The 20,442-nt window shown below is 57.8% G+C and overlaps 2 protein-coding genes across 2 annotated transcripts; both read left to right on the plus strand.

The window, feature by feature from the left end:
• Positions 1 to 1,986: 1,986 nt before the first annotated feature.
• LOC124249760 (zinc finger and BTB domain-containing protein 45-like) lies at positions 1,987 to 19,994 on the plus strand. Its single transcript, XM_046681055.1, has 11 exons — positions 1,987 to 2,097; positions 4,115 to 5,387; positions 10,030 to 10,239; positions 10,630 to 10,788; positions 13,377 to 13,501; positions 14,594 to 14,788; positions 14,872 to 14,962; positions 15,579 to 15,777; positions 15,941 to 16,038; positions 16,197 to 16,327; positions 16,418 to 19,994. The coding sequence occupies exons 2-11, from the start codon at positions 4,115 to 4,117 to the stop codon at positions 16,592 to 16,594; spliced, it is 2,658 nt and encodes an 885-aa protein (XP_046537011.1). The 5' UTR covers positions 1,987 to 2,097; the 3' UTR covers positions 16,595 to 19,994.
• Positions 8,807 to 10,036, plus strand: LOC124249768 (bile acyl-CoA synthetase-like). The gene has a single exon (XM_046681092.1). It carries the CDS (start codon positions 8,923 to 8,925, stop codon positions 9,712 to 9,714), a length of 792 nt encoding a protein of 263 aa, XP_046537048.1. The 5' UTR covers positions 8,807 to 8,922; the 3' UTR covers positions 9,715 to 10,036.
• Positions 19,995 to 20,442: the final 448 nt, after the last annotated feature.

Consider the following 20,442-nt stretch of genomic DNA (forward strand, 5'->3'; position numbering starts at 1 on the left):
ACCACCCATTTATTAGCCCACTCTTCTGTAGGGGAGAAGCCCAGGCAGTGTCCTATGCTCCAGGTCTCACAAACGCTGCAATCAAGTTGTGGGCAGGGCTGGGCTCTTATCTGGAGGCTCTGGGGAAGAATCTGCTTCCCAGCTCAGTCAGGTCGTTGGCAGAATCCAGTTCCATGCAGTTGTAGGACTGAGGTCCCTGTTTTCTTGCTGACTGTTGTCCCGGGCTCTTCTCAGATTCTAGCCCCCCCACCCATTGTCAAATGGCCCCCTCCACCTTCAAAGACCCTGGAGTCCTCCTCCTACTTCAAGTCTGTTTTCCTTTTCTGCCTTTAAGGACCCTTATGACTACCTTGGGCCTATCCAAACAATCCAGGATCATCTTATTTTAAGGTCAGCTCATTAGCAACCTTAATTCTATCTGCAATGTACTGTAACTATTCACAAGTTCTGAGGATTAAGGCATGGAATTTCAGAGGGGGGATTTTTAGAATTCTGCCCCCCCCCCCCCCCAACAAGATGATTTACAATGCCCAGAATCCTATGGAATCAGGCCCAGGGTAGGGTGAAGCAGCTGTTGGCACCTCCATTCCTGTTTGGGTTGTAGCAGCAGCAGCTGTCTGTCGAGGTGAAGGACACAGATGAACCCCCACCCTCACTGGCCCTGTGATAGAAGATGGGGGGCCTTGAGGTCAGGGAGGGTCCCTGGGGGAAGTGGTGGCAGCTGAGCTGTGTGAGAGGGTGCTACAAATGGAACTGTACTGGCTGGCCTCGAGGTGGGCAAAGCAAAGAGCCTGAGGCCAGAGAGAAATGAGCAGTGACAGGAATTGGGGAGGAGAGGGGTCATTGAAGTTGGATAGAGCAGACCCAGTGAGCCAGGTAGGCCATTGCCAGGGGCCTAGTTTCTGAACAAGGACAATAAGGCCATTAGACTTCGGTTTTAATGAGGTTCCTCAGGGTATGGGCCATCAGATGGGGATGGTGGCTCCCCACCAGGCAAATCCCCTCCCCCCACTCCCTTCAACACATCTACAACACAGCTAGCCAAGGTGGGAGGCAGGCACTCTGCACTTGTCCCCATACTGGAGGCTAAGAAGTCAGACCTCTCCTCCTCCCCAAGTAGGACTCCACACCTGCCGCACAAGGCATAGGTGAGGTGAGATGCCACGGGATGTTCTGACCTTGAGGTCCAGGCCCTGGTGCCTCTCTCCAGCCACCGAGTAGAGCATAAGGCCAGGCCAACAAGCCACTCCAGCCTCACCATCTAGAAGGCTCGGTTCATGGACGTCCTAGACAGCCAGCCCCATCTCAAGGCCCTTGCAGACCAAGGCTGTTCCCTCTGCCCAACAGCACTTCCCACAAATTCCGTTCCCTACAGTGACTTTGGTCTTTGGAGGCCGGCTGCTCACCACCCTCCTGGCAGACGTACCCCCGCCGCCCTTTCTTTTCTGAGCCCCGGCCCCGAGTGTGGCGTGCAGACGGCGTCCAGCTCAGTATCCGTTTATTTACGTGGTCACCACTCGCCCTGAGCAGGTGGGCAGGGGCGGGGAGGGGTGGGCTGCCGCCCATCTAACCTGGGACCGAGGCTCGGGGAGGGTAGCATCCTCTCCCGCACTCCGGCCGCAAACGCCGGTGGGGTATCTCGCCGGCGTCCATGCGGGGCTGGAGTCCGAGGGGTCAGGGGGCGAGCCCTTCTCCCACTCCCACCCGCGCTACAGAGTCGCAGCTGCCTATAAGGCGGCGAGACACGCCCGCGCACTCCCCACCGCGCCTCCGCTGCCCGCTGACAGACACACAGGCGCCGCCCCGCCTCCCTCTATGGCCGCGCCGGAAGCGTGCTCTAGCCGGAGTTTCCTCACCGCCAGGTGGCCCCAGCCTCTGTGCATTTGGTTCCGACTCTAACCAGAACCGGAAGTGCGGGCGGGCAGCGGCGGCTTATCTCCATAGAAACACCGGAAACGTGCTCCGACCTAGCGCTACCTAGCGCCGCAGGGGTTGCGCACTTTGGTTCCGTGGGCGTCGCGGCCCGGAAGTGCGGCCTTAGAGGTGGTGAGCGGGAGACTGCCGCGGCGCGGCCTGGTCCCTGAGGAGGAGCCGGAGGTGGGGTCGGGCGGGCATCCCCCTGCAGCAGGGCCCGCGGGGAGGCCGGGGCGTGCCAGGGGAGGGGCGCCCGTGCTAGGCTCGGAAAGCATGCTGCGGACGGGAGGGGGCGCTGCAGGATGTGGGCCTGGCGCGGGCAAGGGCACGGAGGCGGGAAATAGGTCGGCCGGGGCCGGGGCGGTGCAGCCGGAGCGGGTCGGAGAGCGGGCTGTGGGCTCGGGCAGGGCGTGAGCAGTGGCGCAGGGTACGGGAGAGGGTGCTCCGAGCCAAGCGCATGGCGCAGGTGAAGGCGTGGCACGAGAATGCGGCGCCATGCCTGGGAGGGTGGGCCTGTTCTGAGGCGCCAAGAAGGCCCTGCTGGTGTGGACAGGAGTCGGAGCCCGCCTGGGAGCAGGGCGCGGTGGGTCGGAGAAGGGCTCCAGCCCTGCAGGTCGATGCGCAGGTCGATGCGCAGGTCTCTGTCCCCATCGCCCGGGCACGGATCGGAGGCCTTTGGATGCTGGTGAATGAAGACGGGGAGGGTGCTTGTGGCAGAGTAACGGCACGAGCAGACTTGGCTCGTTTGAGGAATTGACAAGAATTAACTTTCGCCAAGGAGGGGTCTGAGCAGAGGGTCCCCATCTCTCAGCTCTCTTAGGTCTGAAGAGGCTCCCCCTGGCTGTCGCGTGGGGAACTGCGCGGGAGGGGGGCCCTGCATCAGTGTAGGCCAGCGGTACCGCTGCGGGCGAGGTGTGCAAAGTGGTCTGAGCGGTCAGAAGTGGAGCATGCAAGAAAAGGATGGGTCTGACGCTAGCAAGGGAAAGGCGATTTGGGCAAAAAGAGTCAGAGGGCGTGAGTCTGAGACCCCACTAGACCCTGAAGATTAAGAGAGGCCTCACTCTGGGGCTGAGTGACCCTAGCTGAGCCAGGCTGTTGGATAGTGGGCGGGCCCCAGGGTGCATCCTATGTCCCAACTCTCCTCCCGTAGACTGGAGGTGTGTGGGGCCTGGGTGGAGGATGAGCCAGGTCTCCCATCCCTGTTTGATAGAGGGGAAACAAGCCCAGTGAGCTTGGTGCTTTTCAGCTTCCCCACCCCTCCTCTTTCCTGTCCCAGAGAGTGGGCGGTGCTCAGATTACAAGGCCACAGTTTGGTGAGAAGTGTCAGGATTGCTCAGCCATGCTGATCTCCAGGCGGCAGCTGCTCCACTCGTGCCTACCCAATTACACACCCCTGCACAGTCCACACAAACCTCCTCCATGCTACACTCACACCCTGCGTCCCATAGGTCCCACTGAGAATCCAAAAAGCACCTCTCTTCCCGCGTGCTGGGGTCTGCCAGAAACCATGTGTTTTCCTCCTGTGGGGTACTTGGTAGGCTAAAGCTGAATGCACTCTCAACCCCTTGTCACTATGCATACCCTGAATCGCTAAGCCCAGGAGACAGGTAGTGCCACCGACCCCTGCAAAGACCTCGGTATTCATTAGTCAACCTAACCCTGTTCTGAGGCAGCAGACCTGTTCTGCACAGGGCCTTGCATGCTCTAAAGTTGAGGGATATGGCAAAGGGTGACCAAAAGAAGCCTCGAGTCGGGGAGTCACAGCTAGCCGGGTGGGATGTGGATGAGGCTGGCAGCCAGTTCTGGATAGGGGTCCCTGCCTCCCTGGGAGTAGGACATGGGGAAGGCTTATGGATATTAGAGTTAGGGGAAGGGTGGGTGGGTAGGCTACCATAGGGGAAGCTGAGCCCTGGACGGGGGCAGACCTGTAGTATCCGTAACGGTCTCCCAGGGGTGCGCTGGGGGCTGCGGAGGTGGAGGGAGCTACAGAAGTCCTGGAGTAGGGGGAGTCCTGCTGTGTCCTGTGTGTTGGGACCAAGGACTTCGAGGGGCGGTTAGGGAGGGCTGGGGTTCTGAAAGCCTGGTGGTGTGGTGTGCCCTTGAGCCCTGTCCTGCGATAAGGGCTGAGGGACATCAGTGCTGGGGCAGAGGGGGGTCCTGGGCTGACCTACCCCCACCCACACCCCCTCGTCCAGTGCAGATGGCGGCAGCAGAGGCGGTGCATCACATCCACTTGCAGAACTTCTCTCGCTCGCTTCTTGAGACCCTCAATGGGCAGCGGCTGGGTGGCCACTTCTGCGACGTGACAGTGCGCATCCGCGAGGCTTCGCTGCGTGCTCACCGCTGCGTGTTGGCCGCCGGCTCGCCCTTCTTCCAGGACAAGCTGCTGCTTGGCCACTCCGAGATCCGCGTGCCGCCGGTAGTGCCCGCGCAGACCGTGCGCCAGCTCGTAGAGTTCCTCTACAGTGGCTCGCTGGTTGTGGCGCAGGGCGAAGCGCTGCAGGTGCTCACGGCCGCGTCGGTGCTGCGCATCCAGACCGTCATAGACGAGTGTACGCAGATCATTGCCCGTGCCCGCGCCCCCGCCGCAGGCACCCCTGCGCCCGTGCCGCTGCCCACGCCCGTGCCCCCGCCGCTCGCACCTGCGCAGCTGCGCCACCGCTTGCGCCACTTGCTGGCCGCGCGACCCCCAGGCCACCTGGGTGTCGCGCATAGCCGCAAGCAGCGCCAACCCGCGCGCCTGCAGCTGCCCGCGCCCCCCGTGCCGGCCAAGGCGGAGGGGTCGGACGCTGACCCCACCCTGCCCGCGGTCCCAGACGACGGCTGTGACGACGACGACGAGGAGACCGATGACGAGACCGAAGGCGAGGAGGGCGAAGGCGGCGGCCCAGGCGAGGGCCAGGCGCCCCCTTCTTTCCCCGACTGCGCCGCCGGCTTCCTCAGCACAGCCCGTGACAGCGTGCGCGAGGAGCCGCCTGCGCCCGCCGGCCTCTCTGACTATGGCGGCGCCGGGAGAGATTTCCTTCGGGGGGCCTCGGCGGCCGAGGACATGTTCCCCGACAGCTACGTCTCCGCTTGGCAAGACGAAGACGGCACCACCGCCGAAGGCTGTCCAGCCGAGACCTCGGCCCCGCCCGACTGCGTCCTGTCGGGACCCCGCACGCCCGGTGTGAAGACCCCGGGGCCGCCCGTCGCGCTTTTCCCTTTTCATCTGGGCGCTCCCGGGCCGCCTGTGCAACCCTCGCCTGCGCCCTCCGGGCCGGCCCCTGCGCCCCCGCCCACCTTCTACCCGCCACTCCAGCCGGACCCGGCCCCCAGCGCGCCTCTCGGGGAGGCTCCGGCCCCGCCCGCCGCCCCGTCGGCCACCCCTGCGCGCGCCCCGGGTGCGGAGCCGCCCGCCTATGAGTGCAGCCACTGCCGCAAGACGTTCAGCTCGCGGAAAAACTACACCAAGCACATGTTCATCCACTCGGGTGAGCCGGGGTGGGTCTCAGCCCCTTGGTCATTGGAGATTCAAATGTGAGGGGGAGCGGGCACTGACGCGGTTGGTTGCTCTTTCGTGACCCCAGGGCAGTCTGGAAATTGAGCCCCCGAGTATGACGCGTGTAGGGGTGGGGAAAGCCCCCTTACATGGAGTAGCAAACACTCCTGCCGCCCCCCTACCTCGCTTTATTGCGGCAGGGGGAATCTGAAGGCTGCGTTGGGGAGCAGGAATCAGCCCAGAACCTTTGGAAAGCTGGTGGTGGAGCCTTTGGTCATCACGATGGAGTGTGGGATGCGCAGGAGGGATGGAGTCTTGGCAGGGGAGATGTGGCCAGGTTGGGGAGCAGTGCTTCAGGGAACCTCCTGGGTCTTCCCGAATGCCAACGGACCCAATGGAAGGGAGGGGGCGTTCCCTGGCCTAGAGAAAGCGTCGGGGAGCCGGCAGAGAGGCGGCCTGATCAGGGCTGGAGGAGGGAGATGGAGCTGCAGTATGGGGACCCCACAGCTGCTGGGGAAGGAAAGGGAGGCCTCCTCGAACCTCAGCTATGGCTGTGTCAGGGAGGTGGCTCCAGTCCTCAGTGGCTGGGGGAGAAGTGGAGAGTGCGCCCGGGTGGTGTGCTGGGGGTTGTGGAGCGAGGGCCCAAGGTGGTGCCTGGCAGGTCCTGGGTGTGTCGTCGCAGGGAGGGTGCAGGGTGCTCCCTGGGGGCTGAGGTGGATGACACGGGTACGGAGCTGCATGTGGTTAGGCAAAGTGAAGATTTGGTTGGCAGGCCAGTGGGAGTGGAGTGGGGAGTTCTGCAGGGCCAGGAATGTGGGATTTCACTGAATGGTGAGGAAGGCATCATCAATGTTGTGAGCTGGAGAGTGACTGAGGTGTGATTTACAGTTTCAAAGCTCCACCTGGCTGCCTTTCGGACAAGGAGAGAGGGCAGGGGGTGCCAGGGGGGTACCAGTCAAGATTTGCAAGCTTTGTTTGGCCTTAGCCAAACAGGTGCCAGGCCTGGTTGGTCTGGGGAACCCTCTGCCAGGCACTGCCCTGCAGCCCCCTGCCACTGACAGAGACTTTTTATTAATACCTGATGACTTTAGGGGCCAACACAGCCCACCTCCCTTTCTCTGATCCAGGATGGGGGCTGCAGCCTGCTTTGTTACCCCGGGAACATTATAGTGGCCAGCAGGCAGGGGTCCTGGGCAAGAAGAGGCTTCCAGTAGGAAGGGGGGAAGGTATGCCTAGGTCTCTTCCAGTGTAAGGGTGCTGGGCCTTGCCAGATTGTCCCCAGAATGGTGGCCAAGGATAAGTTCAGAATGCTCTATGGGCATGCCAAGAATGGGGGAAGGGGAGGCCCTGCCCTGTGCCAGGCCCCGTGTGGATTGGGGCGGGGGGAGGGGCAGTCCCTGGAGGTAGGGGGAGACCTGAGTGGTTAGTCCCGTTGGGCAACGATGTCCCAGACAGGAAGGGTTCCCAACTGGGAGAGTACTTGTGGGAGTTGGGGGACCTTGACAGGCAGTGGTATCCCTGTATGACAGTAAGGGTCTGAGAGAGGGGCGTCCCATACTGGGATATATGTGGGGGTCCCTGTTAGGCAGAAAGGTACGGGAGTGAGGGGTAGTCCAGGAGTGGAGGGGGTGTCCCTGCCGGGCAAGAGGATTCGTGGTTGCTGGTTGGCCTGGGAGTGGAGGGGAGCCCCTGCCCGGCAAAGGCGCCCCAGGCTCCTTCCCAGCTGACTTGTGCGTGGCCGCCCTGTCGCCCGCAGGGGAGAAGCCCCACCAGTGCGCAGTGTGCTGGCGATCTTTCTCGCTGCGCGACTACCTGCTCAAGCATATGGTCACGCACACGGGCGTGCGCGCCTTCCAGTGCGCTGTCTGCGCCAAGCGCTTCACGCAGAAGAGCTCGCTCAACGTGCACATGCGCACGCACCGGCCCGAGCGCGCGCCCTGCCCCGCCTGCGGCAAGGTCTTCTCGCACCGTGCGCTGCTCGAGCGCCACCTGGCTGCGCACCCAGCGCCCTGATCCGGGCCTGGGGCCTGGCCACGCCCGCCGTGTGACTGACCACGCCCCCTGCCGTCTGCCTCCCCCACTGAGGGGTCTGGGACACCCGGTGGGGCTAGGCCACGCCCACTGCATCGTCCCTGCCCATCGGAGTCACACCCGCTGTGGTGCCTCCACCACATTCCCGCCACCAGACCACACTTTCCCCGGAGCGCAGGCCCTCCCCATGCTTCCACCCTTTCCTCCAGACCTGACCAGTGGCCCAGCCCGCCTTACTCTTATCCTCCTGCCTACTCGAACCCTTCCGGTGGTGGCTGGCTGTGGCTGGGGATGGTCAGGGACTCGACCCGCTCTGAGAAATGGATCATCCCCAGCCTGAACTGGGCGTTCACACCGTTGGAGCCGGGGCTCAGGATTCGTGGCTCGGACTTCACCTCGCACCCTACTCCCTCTGCCCCAGTGTCATGCTGGGCCAGGTCCCTGGCTCCCCACTCCGAGCTACCCTTCCCTCATCTGAAGCCTAAGGAGGCTCAGGTGGGCCCATCATGGACTGGGACCGGGCCTTGCGACCCGCGCTCTGTAATAAAGGACTATGGGCCGTGGAGCCCAAAGCCGGAAGCTCTGAGCTCCCGGACCCGTGCATTCCTCGCCGTCACAGGCTGGCTGTGGGCGTCAAAGCTCAGCACCCACGTCCCTGGGCAGCACCCCTGCCCCCACCCTGGGCTCCCTTGGGCAGGGACAGGACAATTTGCTTCGTCATCTCATGTCTCTGTTCTCTGGGTGGGAATGGGGTGTGCATATGACTGGTGCTTGAGTCATCTAGAACCCTCAGTTCTATGGGGAGAGGTACAGGCTAGCCACATCTGAGGTGGGTCTAGGAGAGGGAGGCCATATGTGTGAACCCCGGGCCACAATCCCCGCTGCTGCTATCCAAGATGCAGATTTCGAGGCCCTTCCCTCCAGTCTTCCAGCCAGACTCTGAAGGCCATTTGGACTTAAAACTTGCTCTCCCTTGTTCTGATGGGCATGATTGTTGACATTTCAGTTTTGGGGGGGCCTAGAGGGTCTTTGGAGCAAGGGTGCCATGAGGGGATCTGAGCCTAAGGATACCTGCCCTGCCAGGCAAGTTCAGGGGGCAGGGGAGTGGCAGCTGGATCCTTGGGCTGCCCACTGGGCAGCTGGCCAGCAAGTGTCATGGGACCCCGCAGCAGGCAGTGCTTGCGGCGAGATTTCCCTTGCTATCCTGCTGGTTTTGCAGTTGGCCTGACTGGAACATCACCTTCCTGAGAGCAGGAGTTTCTGCCTGTTTCCCCAGTGCCTGGCCCACAGCCAGTGGTGACAGAGGCGGAGGGGCTGGAGCCACGCAGAGGACCAGGCAGTGAGAAACAAACAGGTGGGGTGAAGGGCTGGGGGCAGAGTCCTGGGGCCAGAGCACTGCTAACATCTCTGGGCTACTGCCAGTGGGCGGGGCTGATGGGCTGCCCTGGGGGTCCAGAGTTCCAGGCCAGGTCACCCGGGGAAGAGGTGAGCATTCCATGGACATTTCTCAGGGCGAAGCAGGTGCAATGGGTGTCAGGCTGCGACTGGCCTTCTTGCTGTTGCTGCTGTTCCTGCTTCGAAGCCTGGGGCAGCCGGTATGGCCTGCAGCCATGGCCCTGGCACTGCGCTGGCTCCTAGAGGACTCCACCTGCTGTGTGCTGCTTGGCCTGGCCCTACTGGCTTGGCCCTGGCTTGGTCCCTGGATGCCCCACTGGCTGAGTCTGGGGACTGCGGCCCTCACACTGGCCCTGCTGCCCGCACAGCTGCCCCCCGGGCTGCGCTGGCTGCCTGCTGATATGGCCTTTATCATCAGGATCCTCCGCCTGGGCCTGGACGTCAGGGCGCGTTTGAGCCGCCAGCCGCCTGACACTTTTGTGGATGCCTTTGAGCGGCAGGCACGAGCGCAGCCGGGTCACGCGGCCTTGGTGTGCACAGGGCCAGGGGACTGCTCAGTCACCTTTGGGGAGCTGGATGCCCGGGCCTGCCATGCGGCGTGGGCCCTGAAGGCCAAGCTGGGTGGCTCTGTGGGCCCGCATGCCCAGGAGACTGTTGCCCTTCTGATGCTGCCCTCCCAGGCCATTCCTGCCCTGGGCTTGTGGCTGGGGCTGGCCAAGCTGGGCTGCCCAGTGGCCTGGATCAATCCACACGGCAGGAGGGCGCCCCTGGTGCACTCGGTGCTGAGCTCTGGGGCTCAGGTGCTGGTGGTGGACCCAGGTGAGGACCCAAGAGGCCAGCGGAGGACAAAAGGGGGCAGGGACAGGAGCAGGGAACAGACAGAGGACCACTAGTCCAAGGGTCCTGGGGCTGGGCAAGGAGCTCCTTCCTCCCCACCCACCCTCACAGGCAATTAGAGTCAGAACTTAGTTGCTGGAAAGTAATTCTGAGAGCAGCAGAATTTGTTTTTTCCTTCACCATGGCTATTTCATTTCTTTTTGCCAAAAAATACTAATTTGGGGGTTCTTGACAGAGGAATGCAGAAGCTTCTCTGCTGGCTGCTTCCTCTGGCTGGCAGTGGGCTCTCCTCCATCTGTGGGTCTCAAGTCTTCTCTTGAGAACTTGAAGGTGGGCTTTGCCTCAGTTTCTCCTCTGAACCATCCTTGCAGACCTCCAGGAGAACCTGGAGGAGGTCCTTCCCGAGCTGCAGGCAGAGAACATCCGCTGCTTCTACCTCAGCCACTCCTCTCCCACGCAAGGGGTGGGGGCTCTGGTGGCTGCCCTTGAGGATGCACCTGCAGACCCCGTGCCTGCTGACCTGCGTGCTGGGATCACACCACAAAGCCCTGCCCTGTTCATCTACACCTCAGGGACCACTGGTGAGGGCGCCTGGCAGCCCTAGTCCCAACCTCTGAACTCTCCTGCTGACCTGACCCCAGGCTTGATCTGTGCCTCAAACTTGACCTCTGAAACCCTGCCCTTTGATTGTGACACCTGGCCTGAACTCTGACCCCCAATGTGATCTGAGTGGTCTGTGCCAGAACCCTGCCTCTGCTCAGTAAACAGCCACTGAAACCCTAACTGAACTTTGGAATTCAGCCTCTGAACTCCAAATCCAATTTGTCCTCCCTGAACCCACCCACAAATTCGCATACTTGACCCCCTTCTGAGAACCTCAAACCCCTGACCATGGAGACACACCCCTGTGTGCTGATCCCTCTTGTGCTGTCCTTTCACCACCACACCCTTCCCACTCCTTTGTTTCCTAGGGCTCCCGAAGCCAGCCATCCTCACACATGAGCGGTTGCTACAGATGTGCAGGATGCTGTCCTTGTCTGGGGTGAGAGCTGATGACGTAGTCTACACAGTCTTGCCTCTGTACCACGTGATGGGGCTTGTCATTGGAGTCCTCGGCTGCCTGGAACTCGGTAAGTCCTTCCCTGAGGACCCCTCCAACCCACAGGACCTCTAGACGGGATGTCAGAGTGGGGCTGTCAGGGTTAGAAGGTCCCATAGGTTACCCAGCTTCAGCCACCATCGACATTTTGCTGTACTTGTTTCATTTATCACTTCCTCCTCCGCTTCCACTTGTCTTTCTTACTCTCAGATCTTAATATAATTTTTTTTAAAGATTTTATTTTTCCTTTTTCTCCCCAAAGCACCCTGGTACATAGTTGTATATTTTAAGTTGTGGATATCTCTAGTTGTGGCATGTGGGATGCCGCCTCAGCATGGCTTGATGAGTGGTACCATGTCCGCACCCAGGATCTGAACCAGTGAAACCCTGGGCTGCCACAGGGGAGCATGTGAACTTAACCACTAGGCCGTGGGGCCACCCCCTAAATTTTTTTTTTTATCATAGACAACTTCAGACATAGAAAAAAGTAAGCAAATAGTTTGATTATATCTAACATATCCTCACCCAGCCTCAACAATTGTTAACGTCCTGCCAATTTCACTTCATATGTACTCTCCTTTCTTTCTGGATTATTTTAGAACAAATCCTAGACACTCTGTCTTTCAGCTTGTAAATATTGCAGTAGGTATTTCTAACATATAAGAACTTAAAAACTATAAACCATAGTGATTGTCACATCTGACTAAATCAACAGTAGCTCTTTAATCATCTGATGTATACTTCATGTTCAAATTTCCCTAGTTCTCTAATTGTCTTTTTACAGTTAAAGTCTCCTTATTGTACTTGCTTGTTTGGTCTGTGCTCCTCTTTCCCCCAAATTTCCTGTCAGACTGGAAATTCCCTCTAGAGATGTTGTTAGATTCAGTTCAATTATTCAAGAACCTTGGTGGGGTGCATTGTGCTTCCTAATTCGTCACATTGGAGGCAGCTCATAACTGTTATCCTACCTTAGGGAGGCTAACATGAATTCAGAAGCTTTAATCGGAAAACTCCCTATCAACCCTCCCCCTGATTTTTATTTTTTAAAAGATTTCATTTTTTTCTCCCCAAAGCCCCCTGGTACGTAGTTACATATTTTTTAGTTGTGGGTCCTTCTAGTTGTGGGATGTGGGATGCCGCCTCAGCATGGCTTGATGAGTGGTGCCATGTCCACGCCCAGGATTTGAATTGGCGAAACCCTGGGCCGCCGAAGCAGAGTGTGCAAACTTAACCACTCCGCCACGGGGCCGGCCCCCGTCCCCCTGGTTTTACCAGCTCTTGAAGACCTTTCCAGAATCAGGCGTGTCATTAGGGGTTGCAAACAAAGCTGTCGCTTTCAAGGACTGGCATCTATTTTCACAGAGAGGGCTTTATATTTTACCTCTCTGCCAAAAATACAGCCTCAAAGAAGACAAACACTTGCTACCTCACCAAGCACGTGAGTAACTGTCCCTTTGGGTGCAGGGATGATGATATTTAGCTTGTCAGGCTTTGTTGAGGATTAGGCTTGAGGTAGGGTGTGTACCTTCCATAGAGCCAGCTGTAGAGGAGGTAATCAGAAAAGGAGGGATCACTCTCCTGGGGTGATGTAGTGGCCCCTAAAATTTATTAATCCATGTGTCCATCCTTAAAAACATCTATATATCCATCCACCCATCTGTCAACTGAAATAAAGAGTCTGGGTAAAGGTTAATTAAAGGAGTCTATTTGATAATCAAGGTGAGGAATTCAAATCCCAGGAAACAGTCCAACAGAGTATTCTGAGGAACTGCCCCGAAGTGTGTAAGTTTAAGTGCAGCTTATGTCTCTTTCACAAAACAGTGCACATGCAGAGAAGAGGGAAAAAAACAACTTACAACTAGATTTCATATATGTCAAAAAAAGATAGGGTATATCTGTTTTTTCTCTAGATTATACATTAAAAGTAACACAAGCAAGAATTCCTTGGTTATGTATCAAATGAATTCAGAGATGCTGGCATTATCTATGTGTGGAGGGAGGCAAAAACCAGGGTCATTAATTATTCCCTCAGTCTCCAAGAAATGCAGCTGTGGATGTAGGAACTAGGTACACTTAATCTTTTCATGTTGCTGCTGTCTCCAGTTGGTGCCTTAAGTCAGGAGGTGTGGGGTTGCAAAGTCATTTGACACAGGCTGACGATGGCCTGCACAGCTGCTTCATGGAACAGCATGGATTTTATTGTACTCACTTAAAGCCTATGCAGTTTGCTTGCTAGATCGCCTGTTAGATCAGAGAGAGGGGTCCCAAAAATCTGTCCACACATCCATCCATCCATCCATTCATCCACCTTTCTATCCATCTACCCAGCAAGACATTCATAAAACATTTATCATAATCAAGAAAGATTAATATTCACAGCCCTTATTTAGCAGTGCTCACTTTGTAGCAGGCACCGAGCTTTCCACACATTCTGGAGACAAGATTTGACCCTAGGTCAGCCTATGCTCTTCTAATGGGGGCAGTCCTGGCTGGGCCAGGGACACAGAGATGAGCCCAATATCATCCTGTACTTCAGGGGGCCATAGTTAGGTGATCAAAGCAGTTTCTCACATTGATTTGGAAGCATGACCTAAAACTCTTTCCTCTCCTCCCTCCCAGGAGTGACCTGTGTCCTGGCCCCTAAGTTCTCTGCCTCCTGCTTCTGGGATGACTGTCGGCAGCATGGTGTGACTGTGATCCATTATGTGGGCGAGGTCCTGCGGTACCTGTGTAACACTCCCCAGGTGAGGTGCTAAGATTAGGGCTCCATGGTGAACACCCCAGGTAAAGGTCTCAGGTAGATTCAGGTACAAGACTCAGGCAACGTCCCTCAGGTAAAACACCCCTGGCAAAAGCCACAGATAATGAGTCCCACACAAGGTTTCTTTTTTTTTTTTTTTTGAGGAAGATTAGCCCTGAGCCAACTACTGCCAATCCTCTTTTTGCTGAGGAAGACTGGCCCTGAGCTAACATCCATGCCCATCTTCCTCTACTTTATACATGGGATGCCTACCACAGCATGGCTTTTTGCCAAGCAGTGCCGTGTCCGCACCCGGGATCCCAACTGGCGAAGCCCGGGCCACCGAGAAGTGGAATGTGTGAACTTAACCGCTGCACCAGCGGGCCAGCCCCATCCACAGAAGGTTTCCAATCATGGCTCCTTCGATGATCAGCTGTGCTACCTTGGGCAGGTGATTTCACCTCCCTCAGCCACAGTGTCCTCATTTGGAAAACGAGGACAATACCTCAAGGAGGTATTGTGAGAATTAAACACCCGTAAAGTGCCTAAAACAGCGTATGGCTCAGGACAAACTCACTAGATGTGAGCTGACCTCATCCTTACAGAGCAGTGAGGTATGGACCCCCGGTGACTATCTCCAGGCAAGGTCCCCAGGTACCTCTCCAGATAAGACCTCTAGGTAACCCCTCAGGGAAAGGATCCAGCAAACTACCCCCAAGTAAGGCCCCAGGTAACTCCCCAGGATGAAGCTTCAAGTCACTCCCCAGGTTACCTCCAGGTAAATTCCTCACCCCCCACCCCAGGTAAAAGTTTCACGTAATTACCCCTATATAAGACCCCAGATATTTCCCCCAGGTAAGACCCAAGATGAGGCCTCCAGTCATCCTTAGGTATTGCTCCAGAAAAGGCCCCCAGGTAACTCCCCTGCAGGTAACCCTCCAGATACAGACTCCAGGTACTACTTGCAAGTAAGAACCCTGGGTACATCCTCTAGGTATAGGCCCCCATCACCTCGCAGGTATCTCCTCAGGTAAGGACCCAAGATAGCCCTCCCAGGTAAGGATTTCTCTTCGCCTTTCTTGGGATCTACCTGCAGCGACCAGAGGACCGGACACATACAGTGCGCCTGGCGATGGGCAATGGACTCCGGGCAGATGTGTGGGAGACTTTCCAGCAGCGCTTTGGCCCCATTCGGATCCTGGAAGCCTACGGCTCCACGGAAGGCAATGGTGGCTTTGTCAACTATCCAGGGCGCTGTGGGGCCTTGGGCAAGACAAGCTGCCTCCTTCGAGTGAGTGGGTTGGAAATGGCAGTGGCCCTGATTGAGGCTGAGCCCATAGGACCTCTGCTGACACCTCCTCACCCTCCATTCAGATGCTGTCCCCCTTTGAGCTGGTACAGTTCAACATGGAGGCCGAGGAGCCTGTGAGGGACCATCGGGGCTTCTGCATCCCTGTGGGGTCAGGTATTGTGGCTGAAAAATGTTTTCTGGGTGTGGGAAGGGTAGGGGACCCTCAGTTTCCTCCTTGGCTAGAACAAGCTGCCCGAAGCTTTGAAGTCGGTGCCCAGTGGTGGTGTCTGCAGCCCTCACCCGTACCCTGAGTCCCCGGCCCATCTGTTGGCCGTCTGGGACCCTCAGCCTCAGCTCTACCTGGCTCCCCAGCCTCAGTCTCTTGCTCTGCGGGGTCTCTGGGTGTCCATCTGAGTTGTTCTCTCGAGCTTTCTGCGGAAGTCTCATCCTCCTAGGCATCAGTCTCTTGTCCATACCATTCAGGGGTTTCTCTCCCGGGGCTTTGCAAGGTCCTGGCGGTCTCTTTTCCCACCACCATTTGTCTTTGCCCCTCGTCCATCCCTTGCCATCCTTTTCCTATTTCTGGTGGTCTCCCCGATGCCACCTTCTCGCTCGTGTCTCATTTTGTCTCCCTGCCTGGCTCTCATTTCTGATCTCCCTGTCTCTATCTCTGGGTCTCTGGCGGGGTCCCGGGTGACGAAGAGTCCACTATTGGAAACCTCCGGCTGGGGGCTGGCGGGCTCCTGAGGCTCTGGTCCGTGGTTAATGCCCCAAGTACCCCTACCCCCAGGGGAGGCGGGGCTCCTCTTGACCCAGGTGCTAGGCCGCCACCCTTTCCTGGGCTACCGTGGGCCCCGAGAGCAGTCGGAACGGAAGTTGGTGCGGAACGTGCGGCGCCCGAACGACGTTTACTACAACACGGGGGACGTCCTGGCCATGGACTGCGAAGGCTTCCTCTACTTCCGCGACCGCCTCGGGGACACCTTCCGGTAGGGGGCGGGGCCTCTCGGGGCGGGACCTGGGGGGCGGGGCTTCTGGATCCTGAAGGGCCGGGGCGGGCCCTCGGCTCCCGCGGGGGGGGGGGGGGGGGGGCGAGAGGCGGGGCTTCCCCGTGCCGGGACGTGGTCACGAGCGCCGGGTCCGATACCGCAGATGGAAGGGGGAGAACGTGTCCACGCGGGAGGTGGAGGGCGTGTTGGCCCTTGTTGACTTCCTGCAGGAGGTGAACGTCTACGGTGTGTCTGTGCCAGGTGCGGAGGGTTCACCTCATGGGTGGAGGGTTGTTGCCCGGTTTCACAGGTGGGGGAGCAGCTGGGGCACAGTCAGTGAGCAGAGCTGGGCCAGGCGAGAGGGTCAGCCCTGGGCACTGTGAGGTAGGCCGGCCCAGAGTGACCGCTGTGCTTCCCAGGGTGTGAGGGCAAGGTAGGCATGGCTGCCGTGCAGCTGGCCCCCGGCCAGAGCTTCGATGGGCAGAGGCTGTACCAGCACGTGCGTTCTTGGCTCCCTGCCTACGCTGCCCCCCATTTCGTCCGTATCCAGGTGAGCTCAGGGTGGCAGGAGTAGGTGGGTGGGAGGAGGGAGACCGAGGCCAGGGAGTCACCATCGGGGTTATGGTCTCTGTCCCTGCAGGACACCCTGGAGATCACGAGCACATTCAAACTGGTGAAGTCCCGCTTAGTACGTGAGGGCTTCAATGTGGGCGTCATTGCTGACCCCCTGTTTGTGCTGGACAATCAGGCGCAGGCTTTCCGGCCCCTGACGCAGGACACGTATCAGGCTGTGTGCGAGGGAACCTGGAGACTCTGACCACCTGGCATTCCACATCTGGACATCCAAAGGGGCCGGGCTCAACGCTGACAACCACCCCCACTTGCAGTGTTACCTCCACCCGAGACGTGCACGAGATCTCATGAATCCCAGCCCGGCCGTATCCCCTGCACAGGGTGGGACAACACTGAGTCCAGGAGCAGAGTGAGAATAAACTTGGATGTACACAAATGTCTGTGCGGATGGAGAAACAAGCGAGGAGTGCAGGGCCCAGTGCCCTCCAGAAACTTTACTTCCCCATGCCTCCTCACCAAGGGCCTCAGCTAGCCTTGAGGAGTGTCTTGTCTGGGTAAGGCCAGGGGTGTGGGAGGCGCCAGCAGCCTCGCAGCCACTGCAGGGTGGAGAGATGAGAGCACTGACTCCATCTGTGGGTCTCTGTGGCCTCTGACGGGGCCGGCCCAGGCCAGCAGATGTGGATGTGGTCTGCAGCATGTGGGGAGAAGTGCAGTGATGGGCGATCTGACAAGGGCCGGAGGGCATTGAACTGAGAGGCAAGAGAGCAGGAAGTAACCAGGAGAGGAGCCTTCCTGGCACAGTGCACGTGTAAAGGCCCTGGGGCAATAGGGGTGGGGGAGCGGGTGAAGAGCCCTCTGCAAAATGGACTCCGCAGCGTCTTGGGGGCCATAAGTGCTCTCCGGGGTATCGTGGGAGCTGTGGGGAGGGGCGTGCACGCGCTGGTCTTCGGGCAGTGGAGTGCGCATTGTGTCGGGGGCTTTAAATGCTGCCTGAACATTGTGAGATCTGCAGACTAGGGGCAGAAGGAAGAAGGAGGGGGAGCCGCGAGCTCCGAGTCCTTTAGGGAGTGTAGTGTGCGCTGTCTCAGGGCTGGAAGGGCTTCCTGGGGCATTGTGGAGACGTAAAAGGAACGCGCGGGCGCCGAACCTCTGGGAAATGCAGTCTATTCCGTGTCCGGGGCTCTAAGTGCTGCTCAGTCGTTGTAGGACCCGCGGACGGGAAGCCTCAAGGAAGTGTGGTCCTTGTTGTCTCCAGGGCAGAAAGCGCTGCCTGGGCGTTACGGGTGTTGTAGGCAGGCACACGTGGGTGCAGAGCCGGGGAAGCGCGGTCCGCACGCACTCAGGGTCCGGAAGTGTCTCTGGGGCATCGTGGGAGCTGTAGGCAGAGGCTAGCGGACGCTGAGGCCTCTGGGAAGTGTAGTCCGCGCAGGGCCCGGAAGTGCCCCCTGGGCACATCCGTAGGAGCTTTAGGCGAGGCGGCGTAAGCTGTAGTCCCTGGGGCCGGGCTGTGCCCCCGAGGTGGGGTGAGTGCCGGTTACTCTGCTGCGAGGGGATGGTACCCCCACGGCGTCCCTGGGCATTTTAGCGCCGGTTCGGCCATGAGAATCTCCGTCAGCGGTGGCGGCGGCCTGAGCACGGCTGACTGGCGCCGCAGGCCGTCCCTGGGGTTGGCTTTCACAAAGTAGTCATTCTTGTTGTCACTCCCTGTTTCTCGGCCCAGGGGCTGAGGTGGCCCTATGAGCCTCCCATGAAACCGCAGCCCCTTCAATGCACCTGTAGGGGAGGAAGAACTATTCCTCTACCCTCTAGGTCCTTCTGCCTGATCTAAGAACTAAATTGACGTGAGGCAGAACAACAGGAGAAAACCAAAGTTTGATAACGTGTACATGGGAGAAACCCAAGAAAACTGAGCAACTCGCCAAAATGGCTGAAGCTGCTACCTTAAATACCATCTTCAGCTAAAGAGGGAGGATGTTGGCGGTAGTGGTGTGGGTCTTGAGGCGAGCGGGGAGGCAATTCATATGGAGATGGAAAAGCAAATGTTTGGTAAACGAGTGTTTTCTTGGCCGTCTGTAAACAAGGGGATCCGGAAGAGATCTTTTGATAAACTGGCCCTTGCTAAAAGCCTCTGTCTACCACACCTAGAATTACCTATGATGATGGCCTGTCGCGGGGACAGGTCTTCTACCTAAAATTCTTTCAGGCAATTGGGGGAAGGTCAAAGTGTCTTTGAGTCTCTAGTTCTTGAAAATAAGCCAAAGAGACACATTTTGGGGTGGCAAATTCTTCTTCTTTTTTTTTTTTTTTTGAGGAAGATTAGCCCTGAGCTGACATCTGTGCCCATCTTCCTCTGCTTTACATGTGGGACGCCTGCCACAACGTGGCTTGACAAGCAGTGCCTGGGTCCACACCTGGGATCCAAACCGGTGAATCCTGGGCCACTGAAGCAGAATGTGGGAACTTAACCACTGTACCACCAGGCTGGCCCCCTGGGGCGGCAAATTTTGATTCCCCACACACCAGTGTGCACAGCTGGGCTTGGATCCGGGCCCGCTGCAGTCCAGTTCTCGTCCCTTGCACACAGTAGGTCATCAGGCTGGTTCACACGCCTCTTCCTTCTAGGAGTTGCCCTGCTTAGGAAAGGGAGCTGTGTGAACATAGCAGCAGAGGCCCAGGCTGTCCAGCCCCCCCCCCCCCCCCCCCGTGCACACAGTAGGTCCAATATCATTTGACAGCTGGCACATAGCAGCAGAGGCTGGGCTTACCCCCGCCTTGAGGCTCATTTTCCTGCCCTGCACAGAGTAGGTCCTTGTTACCTTAAGGCCCTTGTACTCTCTGGGACCAGAGACCAGCCTGGAAGGGAGCTACATGGATGAAGCAGCAGAGGCGGGAGCTGGCCACCCCCAGTGTGACCAAGTGCTCCTGCCATGTTTTATAACCATTGCTCAAGACCTGCTTGACCCTGCTCTCCAGGCTTCCATGGGCTCCTTTGCCAAGCTGCCCAAGGTGCCAGCCTAAGCCAGTATATCCACTTCTCTTGCATGTACCATACTGTGAGTGGGTGTTAAGTTGTGGCTGTCCTCCTGATGAGGAACACTGCATTCCTGTTTGCCCACTCTGACCGGCGAGGCTATGTCACCGCATTTCTTACTAACAGACAAAGCTAGCATTTGTGATGTGAACAGAAAAAATTCACTCAATCAACAGAATACCATGGGCCAGAGATGCATGGGGGAGGGGTGCAGGGACATGTGCTGGACTCAAACCCGGTTCTTTGCATCCCAGAGCTTGCAGTGTGGCGTGAGAGGTGGCCACTTACATGCTGTGTGGCCTGGGGCAAGTCCCTAGAACCACCTGTCTACCCTGCATTGGTTTCCTTCATTTTAAAATGGGGCTGATGATTGTGCCCACCTTGAAAGTGATTGTGGAGATTAAACCAGAAGAGTGATGGGGAAATTCCCCCAGAGGATTACCTGTTGTCCCTGATATTGGCATCTTGGTTTTGGCTGTCAGTGAGGGCCTGTTTCTTCATCTGCAGAGTGAGCATGTCCACCCCACCTTGAAGTGTCATTGGAAGGGATCGTTGTCAACAGCAACAGAAATAAAACTGTGCCTAAGAACCCTCATGGCTCCCTTGGGGCCAGGCCAAGTCTGGTACTTCTCTCTTCACGGTCTGTCTCATCCTCATTGAGTCTCAGGGTGGGTTGTAGTGTTGTTGCCACTTTATGGTCAAGGAAACCCTGGTTGAGAGGTGCTTTAACCATGAGTTATTTAGCCAACCCCGTCGTTGCAGGTGTCACATAGGGGCCATAGATGTTATAGAAAGATCTCACTGTGGATCCACAGGTTTACAGGTTCACTAGCACTTTATACAAATCTTTGCCTCCCCAAGCCCCAGCCAGCTTGGGGGCATTCACACATTTTGCTATTACATTGGCGAGAATTAAAACATAATTGTGTACTTCTCTTATTTTCCCCCTAGACTAGAAACTCGGTGAATTATTATTTATTGAATAGATCACGTGCATATTTTATTCTTATTTCATTCAGTTGATCTTTCTGTTTCTTCTTGTCCCACACTGCTCTAACTAG

Source organism: Equus quagga, chromosome 13 (genome assembly GCF_021613505.1).
Source record: "Equus quagga isolate Etosha38 chromosome 13, UCLA_HA_Equagga_1.0, whole genome shotgun sequence".
Taxonomy (NCBI): domain Eukaryota; kingdom Metazoa; phylum Chordata; class Mammalia; order Perissodactyla; family Equidae; genus Equus; species Equus quagga.